Here is a 26,593-nt window from a genome sequence, read left to right as displayed (position 1 = left end):
TAAGTAATTGATGCATAAATCCACTTCCGGGGCCCACTTGGTGTATGCTTGGGCTGAGCTTGATCTATCCACGAGCTGAGGCTTTTCTTGGAGTTGAACGCCAAGTTATAACGTGTTTTGGGCGTTCAACTCCGGATCATGACGTGTTTCTGGCGTTTAACTCCAGACAGCAGCATGTACTTGGCGTTCAATGCCATGTTACGTCATCAATTTCCGAATAAAGTATGGACTATTATATATTGCTGGAAAGCTCTGGATGTCTACTTTCCAACGCCGTTGAGAGCGCGCCATTTGGAGTTCCGTAGCTCCAGAAAATTCATTTTGAGTGCAGGGAGGTCAGATTCCAACAGCATGAGCAGTCCTTTTGTCAGCCTTTTTCAGAGTTTTGCTCAAGTCCCTCAATTTCAGCCAGAAATTACCTGAAATTACAGAAAAATACACAAACTCATAGTAAAATCCATAAATGTGAATTTAACATAAAAACTAATGAAAACATCCCTGAAAGTAGCTTGAACTTACTAAAAACTACCTAAAAACAATGCCATAAAGCGGATAAATTATCCGCTCATCACAGCCTCTGGAGCACCATCTCAAGAACAGCCACCGCGTCACTGGCCTTGCCACCGCTAGGTAAGTGATTTGGCGCTTACAAGTTCATCTTCGTATCCCCCATCTTCTCATCTCCTCTTTTTCTCCTTCACAGAAAAATCAAAGAACGAAGCTGTCGCCTCTCCCCGGTTGCTGTCGATGTCAATCATCAACTCCTCGTCCTAACTGATCTGACCCAGGTTAGTTCTATACAAAAGTTGTTTAATTTACTGATTCCTTTCATTATTTTCGTCGTGCCCTAATTTATAGATTTGTTCGTGACTTAGCAATGGAACTTTTCTCTTCTTCTGATATTCAGTTTGATCTGTGGATTTAACCATTGTTTGTGTAATGCTTAAATCAAATTTGTTTGTGTTTGAAAGGTGTATTTGTACTCAGAACCTCTTTGCTTGGTTTGTCATTATTTTGTTAGTGGTGTGAAGTAGTAGCACTGAAGTTGAAGAAATTATTTTGGTCCTTCATTCTTCTTCATTTCAATTTATGTGTATTCTTTGACGAGAACGAAAGCCAAGCTAACTAACCCATTTATTTTAGCTTTATAACAGCATTAGTTTATGATGTTTACTTCCTTTTTTTCTCGTAAGAACTAAGAACTGAACAATCTGGGATCAGTTGCTAAGTTTGGTCAGTTTGATACCAAGGTCAGCGATTAATTTTGGCTATTCTAGTAAGTTTCCACGTCTCTGTTTGGTTTTTAATACTTGTGGATTAGTGCAGCTTCAAACCTCTATGGGTGCAGCTTTATATATAACAGCATTTTGGTTTATATATTAGAACTATTGCTAGGTAGGCTACAATTCTTAACATATCTATTTGAAGGAAAGAATGTTTGTTCTCTAAACTGGTAAGCGAAATTGTTGAATGTACATGATATGGCTTAGGTGATAATGACGACACAGTTATTTGTGTCAAATGTGAACCACTTCATATTTTAATTACCAAATCTTCTTTTTTGCCTTTTGGAAGACTTTGATTTGCTTAAAGTACCTGAAAAAGTCACTTTCAGTTTACTGATCTTGCTATCTAGGGATATTATTGTTTTTGAATACTTTACTTTTTTGTAAGGGTAAGAAAATTATCTATGGGACCTTCTTATTCTAACTAAACATAACTATCGAAGTGGTTGTATATTGCGGTCTGCATTGATGATTTAGCCGTGAAAAGGCAGTTTATATGGCCTTCATTTTGGCAATTGTATGGTTAAATACATGGCTGGAAATGGTTTATATGCAAATTGGCTTGTTTGGTGCATTTAAATTTAGTATAAGAAATGGAACTCTATAAATGGTTTTTGTGTGGTTAATCTCTTTCTGCTTACTTAGTCAACTTCTGTACTTCTGTTTATTGAGTAGTCTTGTACTTCTATTTAGGCCAAATCACCAATCTTGTTTTCTTCGCTGAAATTCTTGATGGCCTTCTCAATCTCCTCTATGGTGTAGTTAACCAAGCAATACTTAATTTCTACAAGAAGATCTGGCGTCAGCCATGAAGCCGTGGAGCATCTTCTGCTGGTTTCCATATACATATGAAAGCTTTTGTTTGTTGAGCATATCAGGCTGGTGGAGTTTGAATCACTGGAGAAGACAACAGTATCATTTTTCAATTTCTTCAAGCTTTTAACATATAATCCACTTGCAAGTAGTGCTATGAGCAAAGCAAATCCTATAAGAGGCCCTGCAATAGTTTGAAAGTTTTTGTTGGTTTTGTAAACCAAGAATGTTTTTTGCATGAACGGTTTGTCGAAAAGGGAGTGGAACGACATGTATGGTTATTAGACCATCAATTTAGGTGGCTTAATATTTTATGACAGTAGTCTCTCTGTAGATCACAATTCTTACAATTGTAAATTTAAGTCTTCCTTGCTTCTTTGTTGGTGATTTCAGCATGAAATTTTTTTGTTATCTAATCATTATATACTTAAAAAAAATACTGAAACATATACTCAAACTAATTTATACAATTTGTCATTTGCCTGTTTCAATTCAAGTGTCAAACTACAACTTAAATAATAATACTATGACCAGGACAATACAGACTACAGAAATAAAAAATTGAAAGACTGCTAACAATTTCAAAAATACATCATTATACAGATTTTCAACTCAGTCAATCGACTTCAAACTGGAATTCAAATGACAAGATCGATCATCTGCAACTTCAGCATGTTGGACACTTGGACCTGCCTATCTAAACCATCTGCAACTTCAAGTCATACATTCACAGCTTCCTACATTAGAAAATCATATAAGTAGATCAACTCACTAAATCAGTTTTATTAGACTCTTATATTGATTAATGCAGATCATAGAAACTAATTTTGGATTTAACAAGTTTTGAAAAGTTAACTAGATTCGTTATTCTGTAAAATGTTGAATACTAAGTTAGGACCAATTCAATTAAGTGAGTTAGTCACTTGTTTTATGAACCTTCAGGTAGCTACTGATTGGTAACTTATCAATTGGTAACCATAAGTTGTAGCTGATGAAAAGTTAAGCAAGAAAGTAATTCAGTTATAATTTTTTTAGGGTAAAGAAAATTCAAAGTCAAGAACTGAGGTAGCTTAATTATTTCAACCATTGCAACTAGAGATATAATAATAGAATGCCATAAAAGAAAAAAAAAGAGAATTCAAAGGGGAATAGGGCAATGGCAAGTAGTATTTAATTTTTATACTACATCAACACCTGAACTAAGTCAACTTGAGCAGTTTCCTACCAACCTCAATTCCCCAATTTTATTGTATTAAAGACCACAAAAGGTCACAGGTTCATGTGAATATGCAAACAAATTAACAGACAAAGGTAAATTAGGAAAATAACTATTTCACTTTTCTAAAATAATTTCAAAATTATAAGCAATTCTGAACTTGGAAAAACAAAAAAAGAGATTCGAACACGCAAATACAGCAGGTTCCAAATACACTAGGCTTCGTTCCTACAATATGCAAATAAACACATAACAATCATACCTTCCATAAGTGGACTCCTAGACTTCTATGTATGCCCGAACATTAGATGCAAATAAATACTCCAAGACTTGAAGACCTGATATTCAACCAACCCAGTAGAAGTTTACATTTTTACTCTCTAGTTTTAATAGAAAAGAGCAGAAAGAAAATACAGTAGTGATGTAATCCACAAAAATCTTGGGAAGGAACCAACTAGCGAAAATATAACTCTTTCTATACCTTTTTTTCTAATAAGTCATTAACTACAACATAACTCTATCTATATACCTTATTCATTTGGTTAGGTGGCTTTATCAAGAATTGAATTTAAGAAAAATGTGTTGTAGAATGCATGTTCATAATCAAGACTCAATATACCAAATCAGATTAAGTCAACACATGTCAAACCAGATATCAATATTGTACTTCACGAACTTACCTGGTTCGTTGAGAGACAAGAGGCACAGCTCCAAAACGATGGCGATGGTGGCGGCGCAGACCCGGAAGCACGCAATCCGCAACAATGAGAGGACCGTTGGAGGCTTCAAGACGCGATTGTGAACCACTGGAGACAGGCGCGCTGTTGTTGCTCGGTAGTATTCGGCTTTTCTGCCGGCGACGGAGAAGACCGAAATATTTGGGGAGAGGAGACAAGAAGAGGTCTGGGGTGGGTTACGATGACATTTCTGAAAAACTGAAATCTGGATTTGGGATTAGGGTTGCATACAAAATTTAAGAGTATAATTGTAAATTTAACAATTTTAGTATCTAGTTTTAATTCAAACCAAACAAGATAATGAGACATAATTCAGTTCTATACACCATTACGCCAAACACAATACTAAGACTTTTTTAAGTTCTTATCTCTCAGTCACTGTCTCTCAGTTTCTGTTTTTCAGTTTTTGTCTCGCAAACAAACGCCACCTAGTTAAATAATGTTATTTATTTTTGGCGTCTAATGAAAATAGATACAAAATCCTTTTGATACAATACAAAGGATGTCAAAAACAAAAAAAAAAAACAAAAAAACAAAAGACGCCAACATATATGAAAACAACTTGGCATCTATTTTTATTGGATACAAAAAACAAACGATTTCGTTTTATTAGCGTTTAATGTGGCATTAGAATGCTAATTCGTCACTCTAATAACTGAATTACTAGGAAAAAAGGGTAAAAAAAACTACTATAATACCCAAAATTCAATTTTAGAGACGATAATAATGTAATTAAAACCTAAAAAATAAATTAATATATAGCATAATTCTGATATATCACTTTAGGAATTTATTCCAACTATCCATTCAATTGAGAATAAAATCTGTCAACATAATTCATGCGTTTGTAATGGTTTTACTATAATAATAATTTTCATTACTTGCTGAGTAGAGACTAGAGAGAGCAATTAGGGGAAAGATGAGAGTAGGAAAAAATAGGAAATGCATCCTTTCAATTTTTTTTAATAATTGAAAGAGTAAAATGTAATTTTTCACAATTAATTTTATAAATAAAATAAAAAAAATAAATATAAAAGAAAAAACAAAAAAAGACACACTAAAAAAATGGAAATGATTTATTTTCAAAAAAAATATATATAGAAAGCACTATTTTCGGTTTATACTTTGGATAATTTAATACAAGAGCATAAGAATAAGATAATTGCTAGTTGCAGGCATTGCAGATGGTGCTAAAACTAAATGCAATCGGCTCGCTTTATCCTGTGTGCTGCTAGGAGAAACAGAGAAGTGGAAGAGAAGAAAAGAAATGATCAATGATCTTGTCAAGTTCTTACCGCTTATGTGATTGGTATAAAGGGAATGGGCCCCACGTTTCTAACTTTAAGCTTCTCAATCATTGTCATTTTCAATTAAGGGTGTGCTTGGCAAACACTTTGGGAAGGAAAGAAGTCCGTTTGAATTTCTTGGAAGTTTCACTTTGATGTTTAGTAATTTTTATCTTTCTGAACATAGACTCTGCCTCTGAACGCACGTTTAGGATAAGTTAAAATTTGTAACTTCTGCGTTTCACGTTTATAGTTGCTGCTTACCATTAGAAAATCAAGTAAAAAATTTATTTCTTTTTTACCAACCCTACCCTTCATTTTCTTTTGATTCTATAAAAATGATACCAGTAACTATTACTTTCACAGTCATTTTTTGTAGTTCTTCCTACTTCTTTATAGTTTTTTCGTTCCAATTTTTTTTATCAAAATTGTTCAGATTTGTTCAATCACTAGCAAATTGAATATTTTAATTTTTTATTATTTTTAGTACTCATTTTTATATTTTAATTTTTATGTTTTTTATTGTACTTTTTATTTATATTTTTTATTATATTTTTTATTTATATGATAAATATTTTTATATTATTTATGCAGGGTTCTGATTTTTCATATTATGTTTTTATATGAGTTTTTTTATTATTTACTATATTATTTTTTATATGTATATTTGCATTGTATTTATGTTGTGTATGAATTTTTTTTATTTGATTTTATTCATATGAATTTTATTTACTTTTTATGGTTTTTTTTGGTTCATATGATATATGTTGTTAGTTTTATGAAATTTTTATTATTTCTTGTTTGTATGATTTTTTTCTATTCTTTTGATGTACTCTATTTTTATTTTGTATTAATTTTTTATTTTTTATTCTGACTTTGTAAAATTTGTAATTGTAATTATTATATACTACGTTTATTATTAAAATTTTGTATAATATAAATTATGATCCTATAAAAAAAATAAAAAATTAATTATAAGTAGCAATAGAGTCATAAATAATAAAAAATATATAGTCCAAAATAATACTAAATTAAAGAATACTGACGATACTAAAAGAATTATAGAATATTTTCTTTTTGTTTGACGTTATAAAATTTATAGTACTCTCTTTTATATTTTTATTTTTTATTGTATTTATTTTATTTATATGATAAATATTTTTTATATTATTTTTGATAGTAGTGTTCTAATTTTGCAAGTATATAAAAAAATTATTTAAATTGATGTCTCTCTTGTAATTTTCTATCTAAAAATAATTTTAAGTAGTATAATTCAAATAACATTTATTTTATTATAATCAATTTTGATATAAAGATTGTCAAACATAAATCACGTTTAACTCAAATTTACTTATCATTAAAATCAATTTTATACAAATTTTTGTTTATATACTGTAATTCAAACACACGCTAAGTGGAGAGAACTAAGATTTGATTAACTTCCTAAATCCTAATCACGTTCCATTCCTCATTCGACAAATCGCCACAAGTTTGCAACAATCCCTCTTAACCATTTTCTCTTTTGTTGCACTTGCTCATCAATCACTTAATAACTAGACAAAAGCAATGCCATCATTATTTCGGTATCTAAAGGGTTGATTAATACCTGCATGTGACATTAGCCTAATCAACTTACTTATGTTGAACCAGCTCTCTCTAATTTAATGAACTTCTCCAAAATGCTCAGGCTAAAACATGCTCTAAATTATTAATCTTTTATATTTTACTTCTTTATTTATTCCTAAAATAATCACCACAAATATATATACATTATCTTAACCTTTTTTTTTTTAATTACAACTTTCTCTAAATAAGGTAACACTATAATGCGCCAAGTGATTGAGGTTTAGCACTATAAAGTGTTTATAATACCTTGCATGTGACATTCGCCTAACAATCAACTTATTTATGTTGAATTAAGGGCATGTTTGGGTGAGCTTTTAAGAAAAGATCTTTTTTCGAGTTATCTTTTTTAAAAGATCTTATAGAGAAGTAAAAGTAATTTTATGTTTGGATATCTAATGTAAAAATGTCTTTTTATCTATCAATTATGTTTGGGTATAACAATATAAAAGTATTTTTTTGTTTATTTATTACATGAAAAACATCTTTTTTTTAAAGAAAAAAAATCTTTTAAAAAAAGATGTAAATTACAGCTTCTCAAAAAAGATCTTTTTTTTTATTTTACTAGTGCTTTTACTTTTACTACTAGAAATTTGCCAAACACGTTAAAAAATTAAAAAAGATCTTTTTTCATTGAAAAATGATCTTTTTTTTAACAAAATAATGGCGCCCAAACATGCACTAACTCTCTCTAAATTAATGAACTTCTCCAAAATGCTCATCCTAAAACATTTTTTAAATAATTAATATTTTATATCTTACTCTTTGTTTTCTTTGTTTCTCACGGTATCCCCATCCGACAGGCCAATAAATAATCTATCACGGATCAGAGTTTTAAGAATTTGTTACTGACTAATAAATTGCTATATGCACAAGACTGGACACTTGCTTAAGTGGATTAGTAAGCTAACCACTAGACCAATCCAACATAATATATGGTACTTTATTTCTTTTTTTTGGTACTAATATAACGGGCCAAGTGATTGAGGTGGAAGCCCAAAATTCTGGGCTGACCCTGAATAACAGGATTCGGAAGTTACTTCAGACTCAAGTCCAAAAAATAGTTGAGAGTTTTGCGGCCCAATAAGGAAACGAGAGTTTTGAGCCCAAGACCAAAAAAAAAGAGTGGCACACTCTAACAAGAGAAGAGGGTTACACACAAGCTTGAATCTTGCTGAATCGAAGCTGGGAAGGAGTGAAGAATGGCTTACATGAGCATGGGGGAAGCTCATAGAAGGATCACGGAGTACCTCAACCGTTTCGCCGACGCCGTGTCGTCCCAAGACGGTGCTTCGTTGAAGTCACTCTTCGCCGTCTCGTCCGACTCCCATTTCCTCCTCTCCCTCGCCGACGCCCTCAACATCTTCCACGACGCCCCAAGGCTCCTCAAGAACTCCGATAACTACGGCCAGTACTCTGACATCATCCTCCCACTCTTCCGCTGCCTCCAGAGCTACCGTCAATCGAATTTGCTCGAAGCCTACACCGCCTTTGAAAAAGCCGCCAAGTAACCCTTCCTTTCCTATTCACTTTATTTCTTCATTCGAATTTTTATCTCGTGGAATTTATTGGTGTGTGTTTCAGTGCGTTTATACAGGAGTTTCGAAACTGGGAATCTGCCTGGGCTATGGAGGCTTTATATGCCATTGTTTATGATATTAGGGTTCTTGCCGAGAAGGTATCGATTTACGTTTCATTCTTTTTCTTCTTTTTTCAAATATTCTGGAAGTTTTCTGTGAGGTTTTGTGCTATTCTAGGCGGATAGAGAGTTAGCTTCCAATGGGAAATCCCCGGAGAAATTGCTCTCACTTCTTTATTGGCTTGCTTGCAATAACAGGGAAAAGGTTCTAAGCGTGTTGGGGCACTATATGTAACTTGCCAGTTGTTCAAGATTTACTTTAAGGTATTTATGGTTACCTAGTCCTTTTTTCCACTCTTTTTTTTTTCATCTAATCTCTTGATAGTTGATACACAATGCTGGTCCAAATCTAGAGCATCTGGATTTTATCAAATGCATGATATGTTTACTGGGGTCACAAAGAAAGGTTCTGGCCAAGATTAAACTAACTGAACATTTAGGAAGTGTGGGGCCACTTTGTAATAGTTACTATAACTGTAATCCGTGTAGACCATTTCACGAACACATCGAAATACTTCCACCTGCGTTATAAATTTATTTACATTTTTTGCTTGGAGAAAAAATTATACCATAGTTATATAGCCTGAAACATCACCATAAGTAAAATTCATACTGGGTTTGTCCAATTGAACAGTGTTTCATGTTGTACCGTGCTTCATATTATTGACATCTTTGTGTTAATTTATAACTTGAATTTTTCTTCTATAAATGGTTTTGTAGTTGGGTACAGTTCATCTTTGCCGTAGTGTGATACGAAGTATTGAAACTGCACGCATATTTGACTTTGAGGAATTTCCTAAGAGAGACAAGGTTAGAGTTTGATTACTTTATGTATGCATCTTCTCTATATGCATATACAATATATTCTCTAGATGATTTATTTTTAATGTGTTTCAGGTTACTTACATGTACTATACTGGTCGTCTTGAAGTTTTCAATGAAAATTTTCCTGCAGTAAGTAATCCACATTCGGTTAAAATTATTTACAGTGTCTGTGTTGCGATACCTTCTGCAATGTTTGTTGGCTTTGTAGTTTTCTGCAATTTACCTCTGATGTATGTAGTTTTTAGTTGATGCTAACTTTCAATAAACATTTCTGTAAGCTTGCAATATGTTAGCTAAAATAAATGAATGCTGAAACCTCTTCAATTTCAATGTGCACCTTGACAGGCTGATCATAAATTATCATATGCCTTAGAGCATTGCAACCCACGGAGTGAAGCCAATATAAGGTTTGTTCAGGTGTGCCAACTGTGTACATTGTATTTGAATGAAGTGGGGTTTTAGTAGGTTGTCTAGGATGTGCTTGCAGCCATAAAGCCACCGTAAAAATGCACCTTTATTTAGATGAACAATCCTTAAGCATTGGTCTGAGGATGATTGGATAATTGTTTTTGTTTCACACAGGATGATTCTTAAACATCTTATCCCGGTGAAGCTTTCAATAGGCATATTACCTACAAATATGCTTTTGGAGAAGTACAGTCTGCTTGAGGTATGTTACAACCTTTCCATGAACACACTCATGGTAATGGATGTATATTTTTTGTTTCATAACCAAAACAAGAATATAAGGATATAACTGATAATTATTAGTGGAAAGTAGATGAGATGATTGCAATAGATTAGAGTGGCAAATGCAAAATAACTTAAAAGTTAGGGTGGTTGAATCAATTATCTTACATTGTTAGTTGTAGCCAATTATACTTAATGACTGCCAAATTGAGAGCTAGTTCAGACAGATTAGAACAGAATGAACATATCAAGAAAATTTTGCATGCTGCCCTATTATTAATGTGGTTATTTTGGTATGAAATTGAAAGGTAAATTCAAAAAGAAATCTTTGCAGATTCCTTTGATAGGTCTCATTTATAGTTATACAAAAGCTTTTGTGCCTATGAAGTTTCAATATAAATAACATCCTCTAATGTTGGACAGTACAGTGACATTGTGCAAGCTCTCAGAAGGGGGGATCTTCGGCTTCTTCGGCGTGCACTCCAAGATCATGAGAACAGGTAGGATTGCTCATCCTTGTTTCCTGATAAGGAATTTGACAACAGAGAACGAATAGAAGGAAATGATAATTGTATTTATCACTGAAATCAGTGAAGAGGAATTTAGAAGAAAACTTGTGAAAGAAAGGCAAAAAAGAAAGGAAAACACAGAGCACTGTGGAGCAGCTCTACTCTCCCAATTCCAACCAATATTCAGCTTACCTCCTTAACTCTCACATCCCTACAAATATCCCCTTCTCCCCCTTAACGGTTTTATGCACTCACATGCAATCATCACATTCCTCACACACTGTCCAGCTTAGCTATCAGTTAGAGACCCCCTCAGCCACCGCGGCGTTAGTCATATTTCCAACACTACCTGAAATACTCTTGAATCTCCTTCTTTTGTTAACTTTAATTCCATTAGGAGCTTTGTCCCTAAGGTAGCGTTTGTTTTGAGGTACTGAGACAGAGACTGAGAGACTGAGACTCAGTATTGTATTTGTTAGTTCAGAGACTGGTACTAAAATTTATTTCTGTCTCTGTCATTAAAATTTCAGTATTTCAGTACCTCCAAAAAATAGGGACACAGGGGACTGAAATTTTTAGAGATAGAGACTGAAACTTTAATAACATTTATACCTAAAATATTTTCATTTTAATTAACTAATTTCAATTTTACCCTTTGTGCAAATTAAATTAGAGTTTCATTCTTGTTTCAATTCCTGTCTCCCATTTTATACCAAATAGAATACTGAGATTTATTTCAATTCCTGTCTCTTAGTCTCTGTCTCTTCACCAAACGCTACCTAACAGAATTGTTCCAAATTTGTTCTAGACCCTAGAGACAATAATTCGGTTCACATCTTTTATAGGTTCTTGAGATCAGGCGTATATCTTGTCCTAGAGAAGTTGGAACTTCAAGTATACCAGAGATTAGTAAAGAAGATGTAAGTATCCATATTCACCTTGTATCTCCATTTCACTGTATATGTGTGTTGATAGATGATTCTGATATTTACTTGAATCACTGATTTCAAATGGCAGTTACATTATTCAAAAGCAGAAGGACCCAAGTAAAGCCCATCAGGTGAAGTTGGATGTTATTGTTAAAGCATTGAAATGGCTTGAAATTGACATGGATGTTGAAGAGGTTATCTCTTTAAATTCTTCTTCTTTCCTTTCCTACTTCTGCTTATCTCTTTCAAAATTAAACAAATCAAATAAATAACATTTTCAGAGTTTTTTTGAAAAGAAAAAAAAATAATAATAAATATTTGATACTTTGCAGGTAGAGTGTATAATGGCCATTCTGATATATAAGAATCTCATGAAGGGTTATTTTGCCCATAAAAGCAAAGTGGTTGTATTGAGCAAGCAAGACCCTTTTCCCAAGCTGAATGGAAAACCTGTCAACTCCTAGGATAGGGAGAAGAAAAGTCATGGTGACGGATGATAGCGTAATTTTCCATAGGATTGTAGCCGAAAGTTCCTTTTATTGGATTTTGGAAAATTCCCAAACGTGTACTAGTGCATTAAAACATATTGTGGTATATGATTAGTTATTTTATAGTAGTGGCTTTAAGGCCAATTTATTCGTTGTTGTTGTACCCATAAAATAACTCGATTTTGATAGGTATAAATGAAGTTATGAAAGCACTTCCGGTAAATTGCGTCGAAGCAAAAATTAATCTTTACTTAAATTTGTGATTTTTATGGTGCACGAAGATCGTCCAAGATCCATGAATTAATAGGACTCTTAAATAGACTAAGAAGATGAAGAGAAGAAAAACCATGTGGTTGCTAATTAAGTGACTTATAGTGGTTGTGGTAACTTTATCTACTGCTAGGGTCCAGGGATTCGATGGTTTTTGGCATTACAGATATAATTCAATAGAAACAAGAACTTTGTGAGTTGGCCGGACAAGAGAGTAATGAGCTATATTGTCAACTTCAAGCAAAAGTACAACAACTGGCATAATTCAAACTCCTCTGCATTGATGCATCATAGATAATAGTACTTTCAATACAGAGTGTGGTTCAAGAACCTTAAGGTCTGAGATTGGAAGATTGAGTATTATGTTTGGTTGTCAGAAATTATAACTAAAATTTCAGTTTTGGAATACAAAATTTTAATCTCTTCAGTACCTCCAGAAAATAGAGATAGAGATGACTGAAATTCCTGAGAATGGAAACTGAAACTTGTGTAACATTTATTTTAAAAAATATCATCATCTAACTTCTCTAATTTTTATTTTACTCCTTTAAGCATCCTTATCTTTCCAACCTTACCTCCATTTTACCCTTAATCCTCACCTCATTATTACACATACTCCTACCAAACAAGATATTGAGGTATAACTCAGTTCTATATACTTTACAACAAACATAATACAGGGATTTAGTTTAGTTTCTGTCTCTAAGTAAGCCTCTCTTGCGAATGCTGCCTAACTCTTGCTAGATGTTAACGGTTAAGTTATTGAGTAGAAGAAAAAGGCATTTCGGCTGTACACAGTGACCCACTTGGAAGTTTGATGTGTTGAGTATTTCTCCCGTGATAAGTTCGCCACAAATATGCACATGCCCAGTCAGATTCTGCTGTTAATATCACTATCCTTTCTTATGTCTTCATTTGCCATTACGTGGCTCTTTCTCCCACGTTGATTTTCAGTATAGAAGAATTTACTCATCACAATTGCCAGTACCTCACTCATTCAGAGTCACACACAACACAACCAAGAGATATCACATGTTAGGAGAACAAAACTTGAGTACTCAGTACACAGCTAGAAGGACATAGTGGTTCTCATTGTAAATGAAGGTTGCTTTTGAAGAAGAAACGGGATAATATTCTCGCATATTCCTTGTGAACGGGATAGAGGCATGTTATATACATACACTTCAACATTTATATCCTCCACATACGCTACAAATGAAGAGCAGAATATCCTATTCAATAAAAGATGTGATCATGATCTTTTCCTGTTCATTTGAAAAGGGGAGGATCTTGATCGTTTATTTTTCCTTTTAAATTAATTTTATAACCAATCACACGGTGTGTGTATGTGTTCATTCAATGGGGTAAACAATGAATCTACATAACACCCAAATGCTGAGGGTGGTAGGTAATTATACAAGGCATGAGTCATCACCAAACATAAAAGTTATTGGAAGAGCAATGCCATAAAATGTACTTGATTGCCAAAAACAAACCAGAGTTTATAAAATGCTAGTTTGTTAGTATGGTCATGTAATAGAACTGGCCTTGAAACACTAAAACTTTGGTATGGACTTTGCACGCAGGAACCTTTTGAGAATGGCCTTTTCCTCATCGATTTGTTTCTTCTCTGCCCGGTCCTTAGGTTTCATTTTTCTTTTCTCTTGCAGCATCCACAGGAGCACTTCACGTTGTTGTTCCTCAAGGAGAGGATTGCGCGCTGCCACAGGCGTCGTGGCAGGGATCAGCAGATCGTCGTAATTCCAATCCACTGAAGCTGTGATAGGATCCCGAGGGACTTCAGAACTTGCTCTACCCTTGTGCAATCTATGTGATTTCCTTCCACGATTCTCCTTCAACTCTCGCAATTGCACTCCGGCGAATATATAAGCTGCCGGGAATACATATCATGGAGCAACAAAGCAGAATGTGATCCATGAACTAAAGCGAGATGTTAGTCATAAAATTAAGACATCCATCTAAATAATTTTCAGAACATTAACTGTTGCAATGAATTATGCTTATGTTCTTTTATTTGGAACAGGATATAATCTCATGCTAGTTCAACATCATAAAGAGTTAAGGCCAAACTAATATAGGTTGAGAATTTTCCATCACATGATGAATGAAATTATGAAATGAAAACATCAATTTGGCGATCAAGGTTAGGATGAAGCAGGTGCAAGTTGGGGGTAAAACACACATGTAAAAAAATTGAAGAATGTGACAAAAGTTGTGTTTGTCAATATATCAAACACATGCAAGGCATGAAAGCATAAGAAGGCAAAGAATTCGTGAGTGAGAATATATGAGAAGCTAAGTAAACATGGGTTATAATATACGGCAGTAAAAGGATGAAATAGAATGTAATTAAGAAAAAGAAGAAATTAAGAAACCTCCAAGGGCGAAATTGAAGAGAAGGAGAAGGCGCCAAACAACCTTGCAGCGCCTCATGAGCAATGTAGTAACTTCCTGTGGCTGTTGCTCACTCATCTTCTCTTCTGTCTCACAAATCTCAATCAATCAAACCCCAAAACAATGCTCCAATCACATTCTTTACTTTGCTCATCTATTCATCTTTTCTGTCTCTCAAGTTAAAATCTATATATAGGAAGCCTAATAAATAAGGTGGCAGAAACTTTGGGTTACTTTTCCAATTAGATTTGATCCACTTAGAAACATTTCTACAATACAATCGTTTGTTAAACCTAATTATTATTATTGCAGTCCAAGGGATTTGATACAAAACTCACCTTTTAGTATAAGTTCTGAAATTCACTTGCTTGGATTTTCATCACTTTTTTCATTTGGAATTATTTTTCCCATTCAACTCAACAATATTGAATGGTTTTTCTCTTTTCACTCAACAATATCATTTAAATATTACTTGTTAAATAAAGGAATAAGCATTGTTTTGGTCCTTAACGTTTAGGGTTAGAATCGAAACTGTTCCAATGTAATTTTTTATCGTCCTCAATGTAATTTTTTATTTAAAATTGTCCTTAACATTTTATTTCGTATTAAAATCATTCTTTTTAATAAAATTTTTAATTTTATTTTCAAATTAAACCTATCCTAATAAAAAATTATAAAATTAAAAAAAAGAAAAGGACGTAAGGAGAGAGGGGAGAAAGAAAAGGGGAAATGACTCGGGGGGGAGATAGAAGGAAAAGGAGAAGGGGGAGTCTCGGCATCCCAGCGCTGTCGTCGTGAATTCCAGTGTTGTCGTTGCCACCTTTGGATCCTTCACCATCGAGCACGAGTCAGCGAGAGAGAAGATCCGAGAAAGAGAGAGAGCGTCGGTGGAGGGGAGGAGGTCGCTGCCATAGCCGCTGCCAGCAGAACCGCGAACAGAGGAGAGTACGAGCCAACGAGAGAGCAGATCCGAGAAAGAGAGAGAGCACCGGTGGAGGGGAGGAGGCCGCTACCACAGCCACCGCTACCATTGCGACACATGCATGCTTCTGCCGCCGTGGAGTGCGTTGTCGGGAAGGGGAGCCCGACGCGAGGAGGGCGACGCGCGAAGGAGAGAGAGAGAGGGATCCGAGGCTGAGCTGGGTTCCTACCACCGCCGATCTGCCCAGTCACGGCTGCCACTGCCGGATGCATCTGCTTCTTCTTCTACTTCTGTGTCTGTGTTTGTTTTTGCTTTTGCTTTGTTTCTGTTTTGCTTCTGCTTCTGATTTTGTTTCTGTATCTGCTTTTTCTTCTGCTTTGGCTTCTACATCTGCTTCTTCTTCTGTTTCTGCATTTGTTTTTGTTTTATTTCTGTTTCTGATTCTGCTTTTGATTCTAATTTTGTGTGTTGATTTTATTGTTGAATTGATGTTGTTGATTCTGAATTTGATGATGTTGAATTTGATTTTGTTGAATTTGATGTTGTTTATGCTTCTGAATTTGATTCTGATTCTCAGTATTAGTACCTGATGAGAATAAGGGAGGTGGTGGTGGTGCAGAAAGGGAGGTGTTGATGATGGTAAAAGTGCTAGTGATGGTAAAGGATATTTTTTGTCCGTAAAAAGTTAAAAGGACAATTTTAATACGAAATAAAATGTTAAGGACGATTCTAAATAAAAAATTAGGTTAGGGATGGCTTCAATTTTAACCCTAAATATTAGAGACTAAAACAATACTTATCCCTTAAATAAAACAGATTCATCTTTCTTTGACCAAGTATTAGAGTTCGATTTTTGTTTAAATATTAAAATTTTAAATTAGTTATATTATCTATCAAAGTGTCTACAAGTCAGACATATTTTATACAAGTGATTCAAAAATAAAAAGGTAAACATAATTTTTTTTCCTTTTTATATTTTGCAATTTTGGTCCCACTAGGTACATTGAAGGAAACATTGGTCCCTAGTCATGGGTGATAAACTAATAATAGATACAGCTCAACGGTTCCAACTTCCAAGCTAGCTAGTGAGGCTTTCTATGATTGGATGAAATTTTTAATTTTTTTAAAAATATTATTTACATATTAAAATTAACTATTAAAATTATATATTTTATCAATAAATACACATATTATATAACTTATTTTTAATATATATTTTATATTTTAATATATATTTTATACTAATAATTTATTTTGATGACTATTTTAGCGTATACATAATATAGTCGTTATTTAAATGTTTGCATAACTACATCCCATAACAATAATATTAATTAAACCACTATACCTTGGGTACAATAAGAATTTGTTTAACCCTCAAGTGTATGTCTTTACACAAATATAAATAGGAAGAGAAAATTGATAACATCAACATTAGTTTGCAGCTATATAAATTACCCCATTATTTAAATATGCAAAACTGCATGTGCATGTGCATGTGAAATATATATAACATATAGCTCTATAGAATCATCACTGTCATCATCATAATACAGGGAACCGACTGTGTAGCACACGGGAATAAAATTAAACGAGACTCCAAATTAAAGAAGAAGGAATTTGAATAATACTTGAAGGCCTTCCATCTAGCTTAATAAGCTAATTGAATGTTTATCTAATCATCAAGAGGTTAGGGTTATTACAACATAGAAGTCATTAATTAATGAAATATGTTGAAGACAAGAGATGGAGAATTCATTGTCCTTATTCTTCTTCAATTCCAATAGTTTCCCCATTATCACTAATATTTTTCTAACAAATTAAATAAACTAAACATAATTGATTTCATAACATAAGATAGCATATATAATATCATGTTGCCGTACAAACACAAAACATTCACCTCACAATAGTCAATTATGATGATATGTATATAATTGTAATTAATTAAGATGGCATTGCAATATGATCGAAAACCCTAATTATTATAGTAATTATTCATCCAAGAAGAAGACCATAGGATAAGGCCATGAGAAGGATCGCAGCTTCTTTCTCGTCCTGAGGGAATACTTGATGAACAGCCAAATTCTTGCTTAATAAGCTTAATCTCAAATCCTCGAAACAATAATCATGATGATGATGATGATGACGATGATGAGATTGCTTCCCTCTCCCAGCAGCTCCAAGCTTATTGCGCTTCTTTTTCATCAACTCGCTACTGCCAGTTTTGGACTTGAGCTGCTTCTCTTTGCTTCTACCAAACTTGTTTACCTCAGCCGCCGCCAGTGTGGTTCCATTTGCCGCCGCAGCAGCCATGGCGGCACGCCTCGCCTTTCTTTGTCGTATACCGCACGCATTGCAAAGTGACTGCACCAATTCACATAAAATTTCAACTTAATTGAGTTAATTAATGAAATGAATTAGTAGATATTAGGGAAATTAAAGTACCTTGGGGCCTCTTGGTCCACTTCTCCAGAGAGGAGTCTTAGTGGTGTGACAATCAGAGCAAACCCTAACAGTAGGAGCAGTGGTATTACTGTTGTGATTGTTGTTGTCATCGTCCGTTCCAATAATAGGAATCTCTTGTTCCTGTTGTTGTTGATGATGATGATCGGATGCCATCATCTTGCGCATCATCCTCATCTTGGAAGGCATCCACTTTGGGATCACTTCTTCTTCTTCTTCTTCTTCTTCTTCTGCTTCTGCCTCATCTCGTTTCTTATTCTTCCAAATCAGCTTGATGATTCCACTGCCGTGATTAGGTTTTTCTGAATGATCCCGTGATCCACTACTACAATTAGCATCATCAATCTTCTCAACCTAAATTCAAAACAATCAAGACGATCATCATCATTTCAAATAAAACAAACAGATATCATGAAAGCCACATATATACCTTTTGATGAGGTAGGGGGTTGAGTAGGATTGGAAATGAAAGAGAAGAGGGTTGTTGTTGTTGTTGTTGCTGGTGTTCTTGGTCATCATCATGGCTTAGAGTTAGATCTTGATTGAGATCAAGAAGAGTAGTGGTAGTAGTAGGCATCATGAGAGAAGAAGAAGAAGAAGGAGGTATGATGGACGCATATGCATAAAGAAAGAGAGAGACAAGAAGGATGAGAGAAAGGGTGCAAGTGATACGTTCTTCCCTTTTGTCCACTAATTAATTATTCATGAAATACATACAAGAGCAACCAGCAGAGAGGATACAAGGTTAAAGAAGACCTAATATATATAACAACCATCCTATTATATATCTAACTTATATCCTCGCCCACAAAAAACACCAATCCTCTTTAATCATAACTAATATGGATATTATTATTATTATTATTATTATTATTATTATTATTATTAGTATTATTATGAGGAGAGTTATCAATTAATCATTATTAGTATTTTTATAAAAATGTTATTTGTATATTAAAATTAGTATAGGATAATGGAGAGATTGAATAGGATGTATATCATATGATCCAAGCAAGTTTGTCAAAATGGCAGAGTGCATCTGGTTTTATATGCGACAAAAAAGTGCCTTTAAAACTTAAAGTAAATTCTATTGTACTGCTATAAGATCGATTATGCTTTATAGTACGGGGTGTTGGGCGGCGAAAAGGAAGCACGAACATAAGTTGAGTGTGGCAGAGATAAAGATGTTGAGATGGATAAGTGATCATACGCGATTGGATAAAATAAGGAATAACATATAAGGAAGAGAGTTGGAGTAGCACCCATTATGGAAAAGATGGTTGAATCGCGTCTTAGATGTTTTTGACATGTGAGAAGAAGACTGATAGAACATCTAGTCAAGACGGTGGATGAGATGGAAGATGGATAAGGGGCGAAAAGCAGAGGAAGACCTAAGAAGACCATCCATGAGGTGGTCAAACGATATCTACATGTAAATTGTCTCTTTATAGACATGATATGTGACAGAGCACAATGACATCATTTGATTCATGTAGCCGACCCCACATAGTGGAACAAGGCTTTGTTGTTGTTGTTTGTTGTTGTTGTACATCAAAATTAGCCACTAAAATAAGTCACTAATGTATTTGTATACAAATACATGTGTGATTTAATTCATTTTCAATGTGTATTTATTTTCTAGCATGTGTAGCATAATTCGTATTTTTAATGGTATAAAATTATATCTAATAGTATAAAATTATTTATTTTTCTTTTATTAATTAAGTACTGGTCAAATTTTAATAAAAGTGCTCGCTCCTAGACTTTCTCTATTATTATTTTTTTCTTTCACAACTTTTTATGAAAATAAAATAAATGTGTAACCATGCAAAGGTGAATTATGGAATTTTTTTGGATGACATATATATATAAAGGAAAATTAAAGCCGGTGTACAGTACAAATATATCTAGCTAACATGAAATTCAGACAAGAGTTGCTTCTAAAAAATATAATTTAGGCAACCTAATATAATAATGATATGTCAATAGCCCATTTACAATTTAAACTTATAATTTTAAAGTCACACAGTTATATATATTTAAGATTTCATTTAGTATATGTTTATATATACACGCTTTAATTCAGTAAAGATGTTTTAAAATGATTTTTTTTCTCTTGATTGGTGATACGAATTTAAAATAAAGAGCCTAAGCACTAAGTTACTCTTTTGTTTAATTTAATATTATAAATAGCTAGTAATATATGTGAATTTGTAAATAGTATGACAAAAAAAATCTAAGAGAATATGTCTTTCTTTTTTGTTCACTAAATTATTTTTTATAAAAAGATATATAAAAAGTGATTAAATAATTAAGTGAAGCATTTGATCATAGGGTATAGTAAGACATTCACGTGAATTGATGAGAGACAAATAAGACTAGTTAAAAGGACAAAATATAAAAAGGAGTGTGTGGAATGCTACTGCGCTGACCCCATACTTATGACAAAACCTTATCTCTACACACAGTTTTTTTTTTACCATTGCAATTTGCAACAACATTATTGATTGCACTCTGTATGTATGTGTTGTTTTTTTCACTCATTAACTAACTCTGAGTTCGAGACTTTCTTTCCATATATATTTCTTGCTCGAGGTTTTGGGTAAGGTTAATAATAGGTGAAAAAGAAAGAGGTTGCACGACAAGTTGACAACACCGTTGTTCATAACCTTAGCGTTGCCAAAAATCATTCAATGCTGTCTCTGCCAAAAATGGACAGCTTCAATCATAATGAGAATAATTTTTCTTTATTTTATATTAATAATACAATAATATAATATGAGCGAGGCGGCCACTCCCTAGTTTTCTTTTCTTCATTATTTTTCAGGTCTAGACTTATATATAATAAGCTTAAGCTAAGTGACATTATGCAAGTGCGTAAAATTTAGGTCGGACCAAAATGTAAGTAATCATATCGTTTAAACATGAAAATTTTTAAGTATATCGGTTGACTAGTATTTTAAGTATATCGATATTTTAATAATTTTAATTATTAAATTTTAATTATATATTATAATATTTTTATAATTAAAATTAACAATTAAAAGTTACTGAAATAGCGATGTATTAGTACATTTGACAGTTTCCAAACATTACTCAGAATTGCGAAATTATGCATGCAAGCTGACGCGTAGCATCAACAAGTGTGTATGTACATATACATATATCTTCTGGATCTTCATAATACAAGTAATAAAAAGAGAAAAACATGGCATAATGATTTCCTTTACATATATACATTAGAAAATATTAGGATAATATTTTTTATTAATATTAGTCAATATTTAGTTAATATTTTAGTTTTATATTATTAAAAATTAAAATTTAAAATTTAAGATAATAATTAAATATTAATTAAAAATAATAAATTTTATTAACTATATAATATTATTTTATATTAAATAACACAATCAAACTTGAGTTATATATATATAAGTAGAGTCTACAATAAGATGGTTATACAACTAAAATTGTTTTTAAATATTAAAAAATATAACTTTAATTTTGACAATATTTATTAAGAGTATGTTTGAGAACAGCAAAAGTTATTTATTTTTTTAATTTTTGAATTATGAAAAGTTAGGATATGCACGTTTGTCATCATTTAAAAAATATTTTTATTTTTTTAAAAAGTTAATTCATAACTTTTTAAAGAAGTAGAAATATATAACTTTTTCTTCTCAATAAGTTATTCTATTATTTTTTTAAAAAATATTGACTTTAAAATAAAAAAATTTACTTTTATTTTTGCCTCTGTGAAAATGTTTTATATTTCTGCTGAAAATATTGGCTCTCCACTACCATTCTCACACCATCATTATTTTTACGCAAGGTTCCATCTGTTAGAAGCACTAGCCATCCACCATCATTTTCACGCAATATTTCATCTGTTGGAAGTATTGGCCCTCCACCATCATTTTCACGTAATGATTCATCTGCTAAAAGTATTGACCTTCCAACACCATTTTAAAACAATATTCCATATGAATTACCTATTTCATATATTTTTCAGTTATTTTTTTTATCATTTTACCATTCTATTTTTATTATTAAATTTGTATTTAATATTTTGTGTGATATGAAATCTTAATTTTAATTTTATTATTTTCACATATAATTTTATTTTTATATAGCTTGCTATTATTTTTATAATTAGTTATAACAAGTTCTTGAGTTATTTATCCAAAAGCTACAACTTTAAAATAAGTACTTTTATAACTAAAAATTCAAACACAAAATAACTTATTTATAAGCGACTATTAGTAAAAGTCGTTATACGTTAGGCCATTTTTTCAGAAAAACTTATTTAAGTTATTTACTCAAACTGGACCTATGTATTGTTAAAGTTTTATAATTACTATAATTAATTATCTACTATAATAATAATATAGTCAATATATATATGTATGTGTGTTGTATACTTGTATTTATATTATAATCAATTAATTTAACTAAAAAATTAATTATATTTTAGTTAACATTAATTAATTTTTTAATTTTTTATCATAAGTTTTATACTTTAAGTTTAAATTTTAAACTCTAAATTTTAAATACTAAATTTTTCAAAAAGTGACGGTTAATAAAATAATTTTGATAATAAAAAATTAACTAATACTTAACAAACTAACAAATTTATTCTTCATACCTAGCTTATTCGACCAACAAAAATAATTTCGTCTGTCGTATATATATGGCTTTTAACATATGTAATAAGGAAATATTAAATCCTAGTTATTTTGGTCTTCAATAACCGGCAGAAAGGTTATTAAAAAATTATTAGATACTTTTAGTACAAATTATAATTCTTGTATGGATCTATCAATTTAATAACAAGTTATTAATGAATATTTATAATAAACTTACTTTAATTTATGTTGTATAAATTAATTATTAGAGAGCAATTTTTTATTTATTTTGAAAACATTTAAAAGTGTCTGAAGATTTTTCTATCCTCCAAATTAAAAGATCCTTGAAAGGTACGAGACTTGTGTCTGAGTTTGTTGAAGGAAATGGATGAAGGTGAGATAAATCAATTAAATTTAATTATCTGACACACATATTGATTTGCAAATTGCAAGTGCTGGATTATGACCTAAACCAATTAGCATCATGTGTTTTGTGTATGGTTGTGTGTAAATGAAAAGAATGATATGACAAATAAATGGACGTGGAGTCATATATATGATTGCATCATTGATAAGGGTAACAAATAATTGGTATAAATAAAACCTTTTTCTAGCTACTAAGATTTTATCCGAAACATGCAATATTGAATAGACTTTTCTATGATCCCAAATTAATATAATTAATATGATTGCAATTGTATGTAATTTATATGATGAGAAAGTGGGCTACGTATGCGGTTTAGAAATCACTCCTGTAAAATGTGTCAAGACTGTCGCTGATGGGGACATCATAGAAATGATAACGTAATTTGTGTCTTTAATACAAAGTGAGTCCAAGATTATGGTACTTTTCAAAATTGGCAAGGGGGGCCCATTTCCTTTCTGCTACATGACACTATTTCCCCTCAATGCCAGAACTCTTCATGGCCCCCCTTCTCTCTCTCCGATCTCTCACAAGATTTGAGGAAGGGGGGTACATATCTATCAGATCATGAAATGTTACATCTTATTTAGCTTTTTTTAAGCGATTATATAATTTTTAAATTTAACTATTTATATAGAATAATATTATAGAAAAATTTTCAAGTATATTAATACATTCATGTTTCAGTCATTTTTAACGGTAAGAGAAAATAATAATTTTATCTTTTATATTATATAAAAAAAATTATAATAAAAATAATTCTATTATATATATATTCATTTGCTTTTTTATTTATTAATTTAAATTTTTAAAAAACATAATATTATAACATAATATCAACATTTTTATATCTAAAAGATCTATAATTTAATTCTTGTTATTTTTTAAAAGAAAAAAATAAGAAAACATATTATAAATATAATTATTCATCTCTAGTGTTATATGAGTATATTTATCAGGCAATAGATGCATGATATATATATGGTTTGTCACGAATTGAATGAATGCAGTTTTGTGGGGGCATATGAATATATGATATGCAGCACGTACATACAAACATATATCATCTTCACCATCATTTATTATACCTATCATCGTGATTCCTTCCGGGGATCGGAAACTACCACACTGATCATGACTACACACACACACATAATATATATAAGACTCTTAGCTTCAATCCACAAAGGAATAAATATGATGCGTGCCTATATACACAATAAAATTTATTTATGATCAAAAAGACAAAATTATATTATATACATTATTTTATAGATAACTAAAGATTTTTAAGTGAGTTGAGAATATAGTTAAATTAAAGAATCACTTTTAATACTTAATAATAAAATAGATTATGCAGTATATTATTAAAATTAAAACATTATTTTTTTTTATCTCATTCTGCAGTAGCAGAACAACAGAACATAACAAAAATAGAAATTGCAGAATTTAAAAAATGAAAAAGAGTAATATCATAATATATTTTAATTCGACTATAAAATATAATATACATACGTCCAATTTCTACCATAATAATAGTAGAATTTTTATTATAATAAAAAAAATACAATTATTAATTCCAAGAAATCTACTTTTATAACACATTTAAAGTATCCAAAGTTTAATAACCTTTTAAGTGTAAATTTAACTTAGATAAAAAGAACTAAATATACTCTAATTTGAGTATACTTTCGAAATCAAACTCTCAAATAAAATATTTAATGACTTTGTATGCACTTTGCTTTTTGTATTTTTCAATGCAAGTTTAAATTTAGATAAAAAAAAAAGAACATAATCAAGTAACAAGAAATGATGGCTGTGTGTATGTGGACAAATAATGATGCTACAATTGTTTGCCTTTTTCATTAAGTGAATTTTTCATATATAAGATTTTGATTACTTTTTTCAATGGTAAAAACTTTTTTTTTATTTTATCAAACTAGCTGCTTGCATATTCAATAATTGTATCTCTTGACATTGAAGGGAATTTTTTTTAGCTTGAAAATGTGCAACAATTTTCTTCTTGCATAATGATTTGATTTTTGCAAGATTTAACAATTAAAAAATAAGTATAATAGGAGATTATTAATTATATTTATCATCACAAGATAATAAATCAATTTTTGACCAACAAAATAAAATTCGGTTCGTTCCATCTTAATCTATTAATAGGAAGAAATTAGACTCTACCCAGAGCATAGGTTTACGCAAGTTATATTAACTACCCACTTATTAATCTGAATTGATTCATGTGAGGTGACAAGCCTCACAATTGTTAGAGTTTTATATGCTTAAAACAAACATCCATAAATCATGACAATATCAAAGAGGTTTTGAGGAATACGGCATTCTTTAATATGGATGGATGGGAACTCATATAAATGTTCTTTGCTTTGACTTTCTTGCATTAATTTTACAATTTTTATCCTTATAATTAAAAGATGCAATGGGGTTCTCTTGTAGGTCCAGATCAACTACCTTAAAAAACAGCGGTCAATATAGATTTTTTTTTTAAAGGAGTTAGGTGAAATAGGACTCAACAATTGATACACATACATATATAATTTTTTAATAAATTTATGTTATTAGTTAATAAATAAAAATCTTACATTGATGCATGTATTAGCGAACTTTCTCTTTTTTGTTTTGTTTTATTTGTTCAAACTACAATATAACTTTTAAGTTTTAGTTTTAAAATTTGGACTAATAATAATAATTTCGAAGTCTTAAATTCTAGTTTTATGCTTGAAGTAAGTATTCTGGTGTATGTATTCTTTGAGAGTAAAGGTTCTTCAATTATCTAAGAGAAAAAGAAGTGTTTATTGTGATGCTAACTTTTTTTTTCTGATTTCTATTTGTAGATTGAAATATATAGGTAATTTGAATTTGAATATTTGCATGCCTGTCATGATCATAGGGGAGAGAGTGTCGCTTTTTAATTTTCATATTGAAAAAATAGTGGTGTTATTCATCATTATTAGAGTTTTAAGTGTTGTTTAGGAGTGTGGAAGACAACTCAACAAATCAGAGAGTTTGATTTACACAAATCGAATAAAGGATAGGTATTGATTTAAATTAGAGAGTCAAATTTAAGTCAATCAAACGACCAAATTTAAATTTTTAAGATCGGATAAACGCGAATGTTTCCAAAAAACTAAGTCTTAGATTTATGCAAAAGACGAATCGACGGACAATATTGAATCAAAAAAAATCTGACAAAAAAAAAATTGCTCCTCAAATCGAACTCTCGGTATTGTAGTCAACAACACGTGTCGCCCACGCAACTTCTTGTGGGATGCAGAGATCCTCTCTTTCTTCTCTTCTTCGAACATTGATCTCTCTCACTTGCATTCCCTTCATTCTCTCTACCATTTTCATCTCATCAACCTTTATATAATAAAAAGCTTGAGATTTCAACTTATACACTATC

At 31.6% G+C, this 26,593-nt stretch overlaps 3 protein-coding genes and 2 long non-coding RNA genes across 6 annotated transcripts; 2 read left to right on the top strand and 3 right to left on the bottom strand.

The window, feature by feature from the left end:
* Positions 1 to 560: 560 nt before the first annotated feature.
* On the top strand, positions 561 to 2,571 carry LOC127741137 (uncharacterized). The gene is made up of 3 exons (XR_008002099.1): positions 561 to 630; positions 704 to 788; positions 2,049 to 2,571. It is a non-coding gene; the product is annotated as an uncharacterized LOC127741137 (long non-coding RNA).
* LOC107496567 (uncharacterized) lies at positions 2,547 to 4,322 on the bottom strand. Its single transcript, XR_008002091.1, has 3 exons — positions 3,996 to 4,322; positions 3,578 to 3,653; positions 2,547 to 2,836 (listed from the first exon to the last, which is right to left on the bottom strand). It is a non-coding gene; the product is annotated as an uncharacterized LOC107496567 (long non-coding RNA).
* Positions 4,323 to 8,798: 4,476 nt separating this feature from the next.
* Positions 8,799 to 12,285, top strand: LOC107496583 (enhanced ethylene response protein 5; the record flags this gene model as incomplete). Its single annotated transcript, XM_016117887.3, is given in 9 exon segments — positions 8,799 to 8,864; positions 9,321 to 9,410; positions 9,498 to 9,554; positions 9,771 to 9,832; positions 10,008 to 10,095; positions 10,539 to 10,615; positions 11,470 to 11,544; positions 11,642 to 11,747; positions 11,886 to 12,285. Coding segments are annotated over 9 exon segments (753 nt in total), but the record flags the coding sequence as incomplete, so codon positions are not given.
* Positions 12,286 to 13,630: 1,345 nt separating this feature from the next.
* On the bottom strand, positions 13,631 to 15,148 carry LOC107458504 (uncharacterized). 2 transcript variants are annotated; one of them, XM_052253125.1, is made up of 3 exons: positions 15,065 to 15,148; positions 14,708 to 14,812; positions 13,631 to 14,202 (listed from the first exon to the last, which is right to left on the bottom strand). In XM_052253125.1, exons 2-3 carry the CDS (start codon positions 14,802 to 14,804, stop codon positions 13,868 to 13,870), a joined length of 432 nt encoding a protein of 143 aa, XP_052109085.1. In that variant the 5' UTR covers positions 14,805 to 14,812; positions 15,065 to 15,148; the 3' UTR covers positions 13,631 to 13,867. The 2 variants fall into 2 exon arrangements, with proteins under 2 accessions (XP_052109085.1, XP_015932205.1); XM_016076719.3 differs by lacking the exon at positions 15,065 to 15,148 and having other exon boundaries at positions 14,708 to 15,003.
* A 2,325-nt stretch (positions 15,149 to 17,473) lies between these two features.
* LOC107496592 (putative GATA transcription factor 22) lies at positions 17,474 to 18,860 on the bottom strand. Its single transcript, XM_016117896.3, has 3 exons — positions 18,545 to 18,860; positions 18,097 to 18,468; positions 17,474 to 18,015 (listed from the first exon to the last, which is right to left on the bottom strand). Exons 1-3 carry the CDS (start codon positions 18,692 to 18,694, stop codon positions 17,647 to 17,649), a joined length of 891 nt encoding a protein of 296 aa, XP_015973382.1. The 5' UTR covers positions 18,695 to 18,860; the 3' UTR covers positions 17,474 to 17,646.
* Positions 18,861 to 26,593: the final 7,733 nt, after the last annotated feature.

Source organism: Arachis duranensis, chromosome 1, assembly GCF_000817695.3.
Source record: "Arachis duranensis cultivar V14167 chromosome 1, aradu.V14167.gnm2.J7QH, whole genome shotgun sequence".
NCBI lineage: Eukaryota > Viridiplantae > Streptophyta > Magnoliopsida > Fabales > Fabaceae > Arachis > Arachis duranensis.
This window is presented reverse-complemented; position numbering and strand designations above follow the sequence as displayed.

Coding starts and splice junctions, on each gene's coding strand:
- LOC107458504 (XM_052253125.1), bottom strand. CDS start 14,804: ATGAGTGAGCAACAGCCACAGGAAGTTACTACATTGCTCATGAGGCGC. Junction 14,203..14,707: donor CTTCAATTTCGCCCTTGGAG/GTTTCTTAATTT, acceptor TATTCCCGGCAG/CTTATATATTCGCCGGAGTG.
- LOC107496592 (XM_016117896.3), bottom strand. CDS start 18,694: ATGATGCCTACTACTACCACTACTCTTCTTGATCTCAATCAAGATCTA. Junction 18,469..18,544: donor ACCCCCTACCTCATCAAAAG/GTATATATGTGG, acceptor TTTTGAATTTAG/GTTGAGAAGATTGATGATGC. Junction 18,016..18,096: donor GTGGACCAAGAGGCCCCAAG/GTACTTTAATTT, acceptor GAATTGGTGCAG/TCACTTTGCAATGCGTGCGG.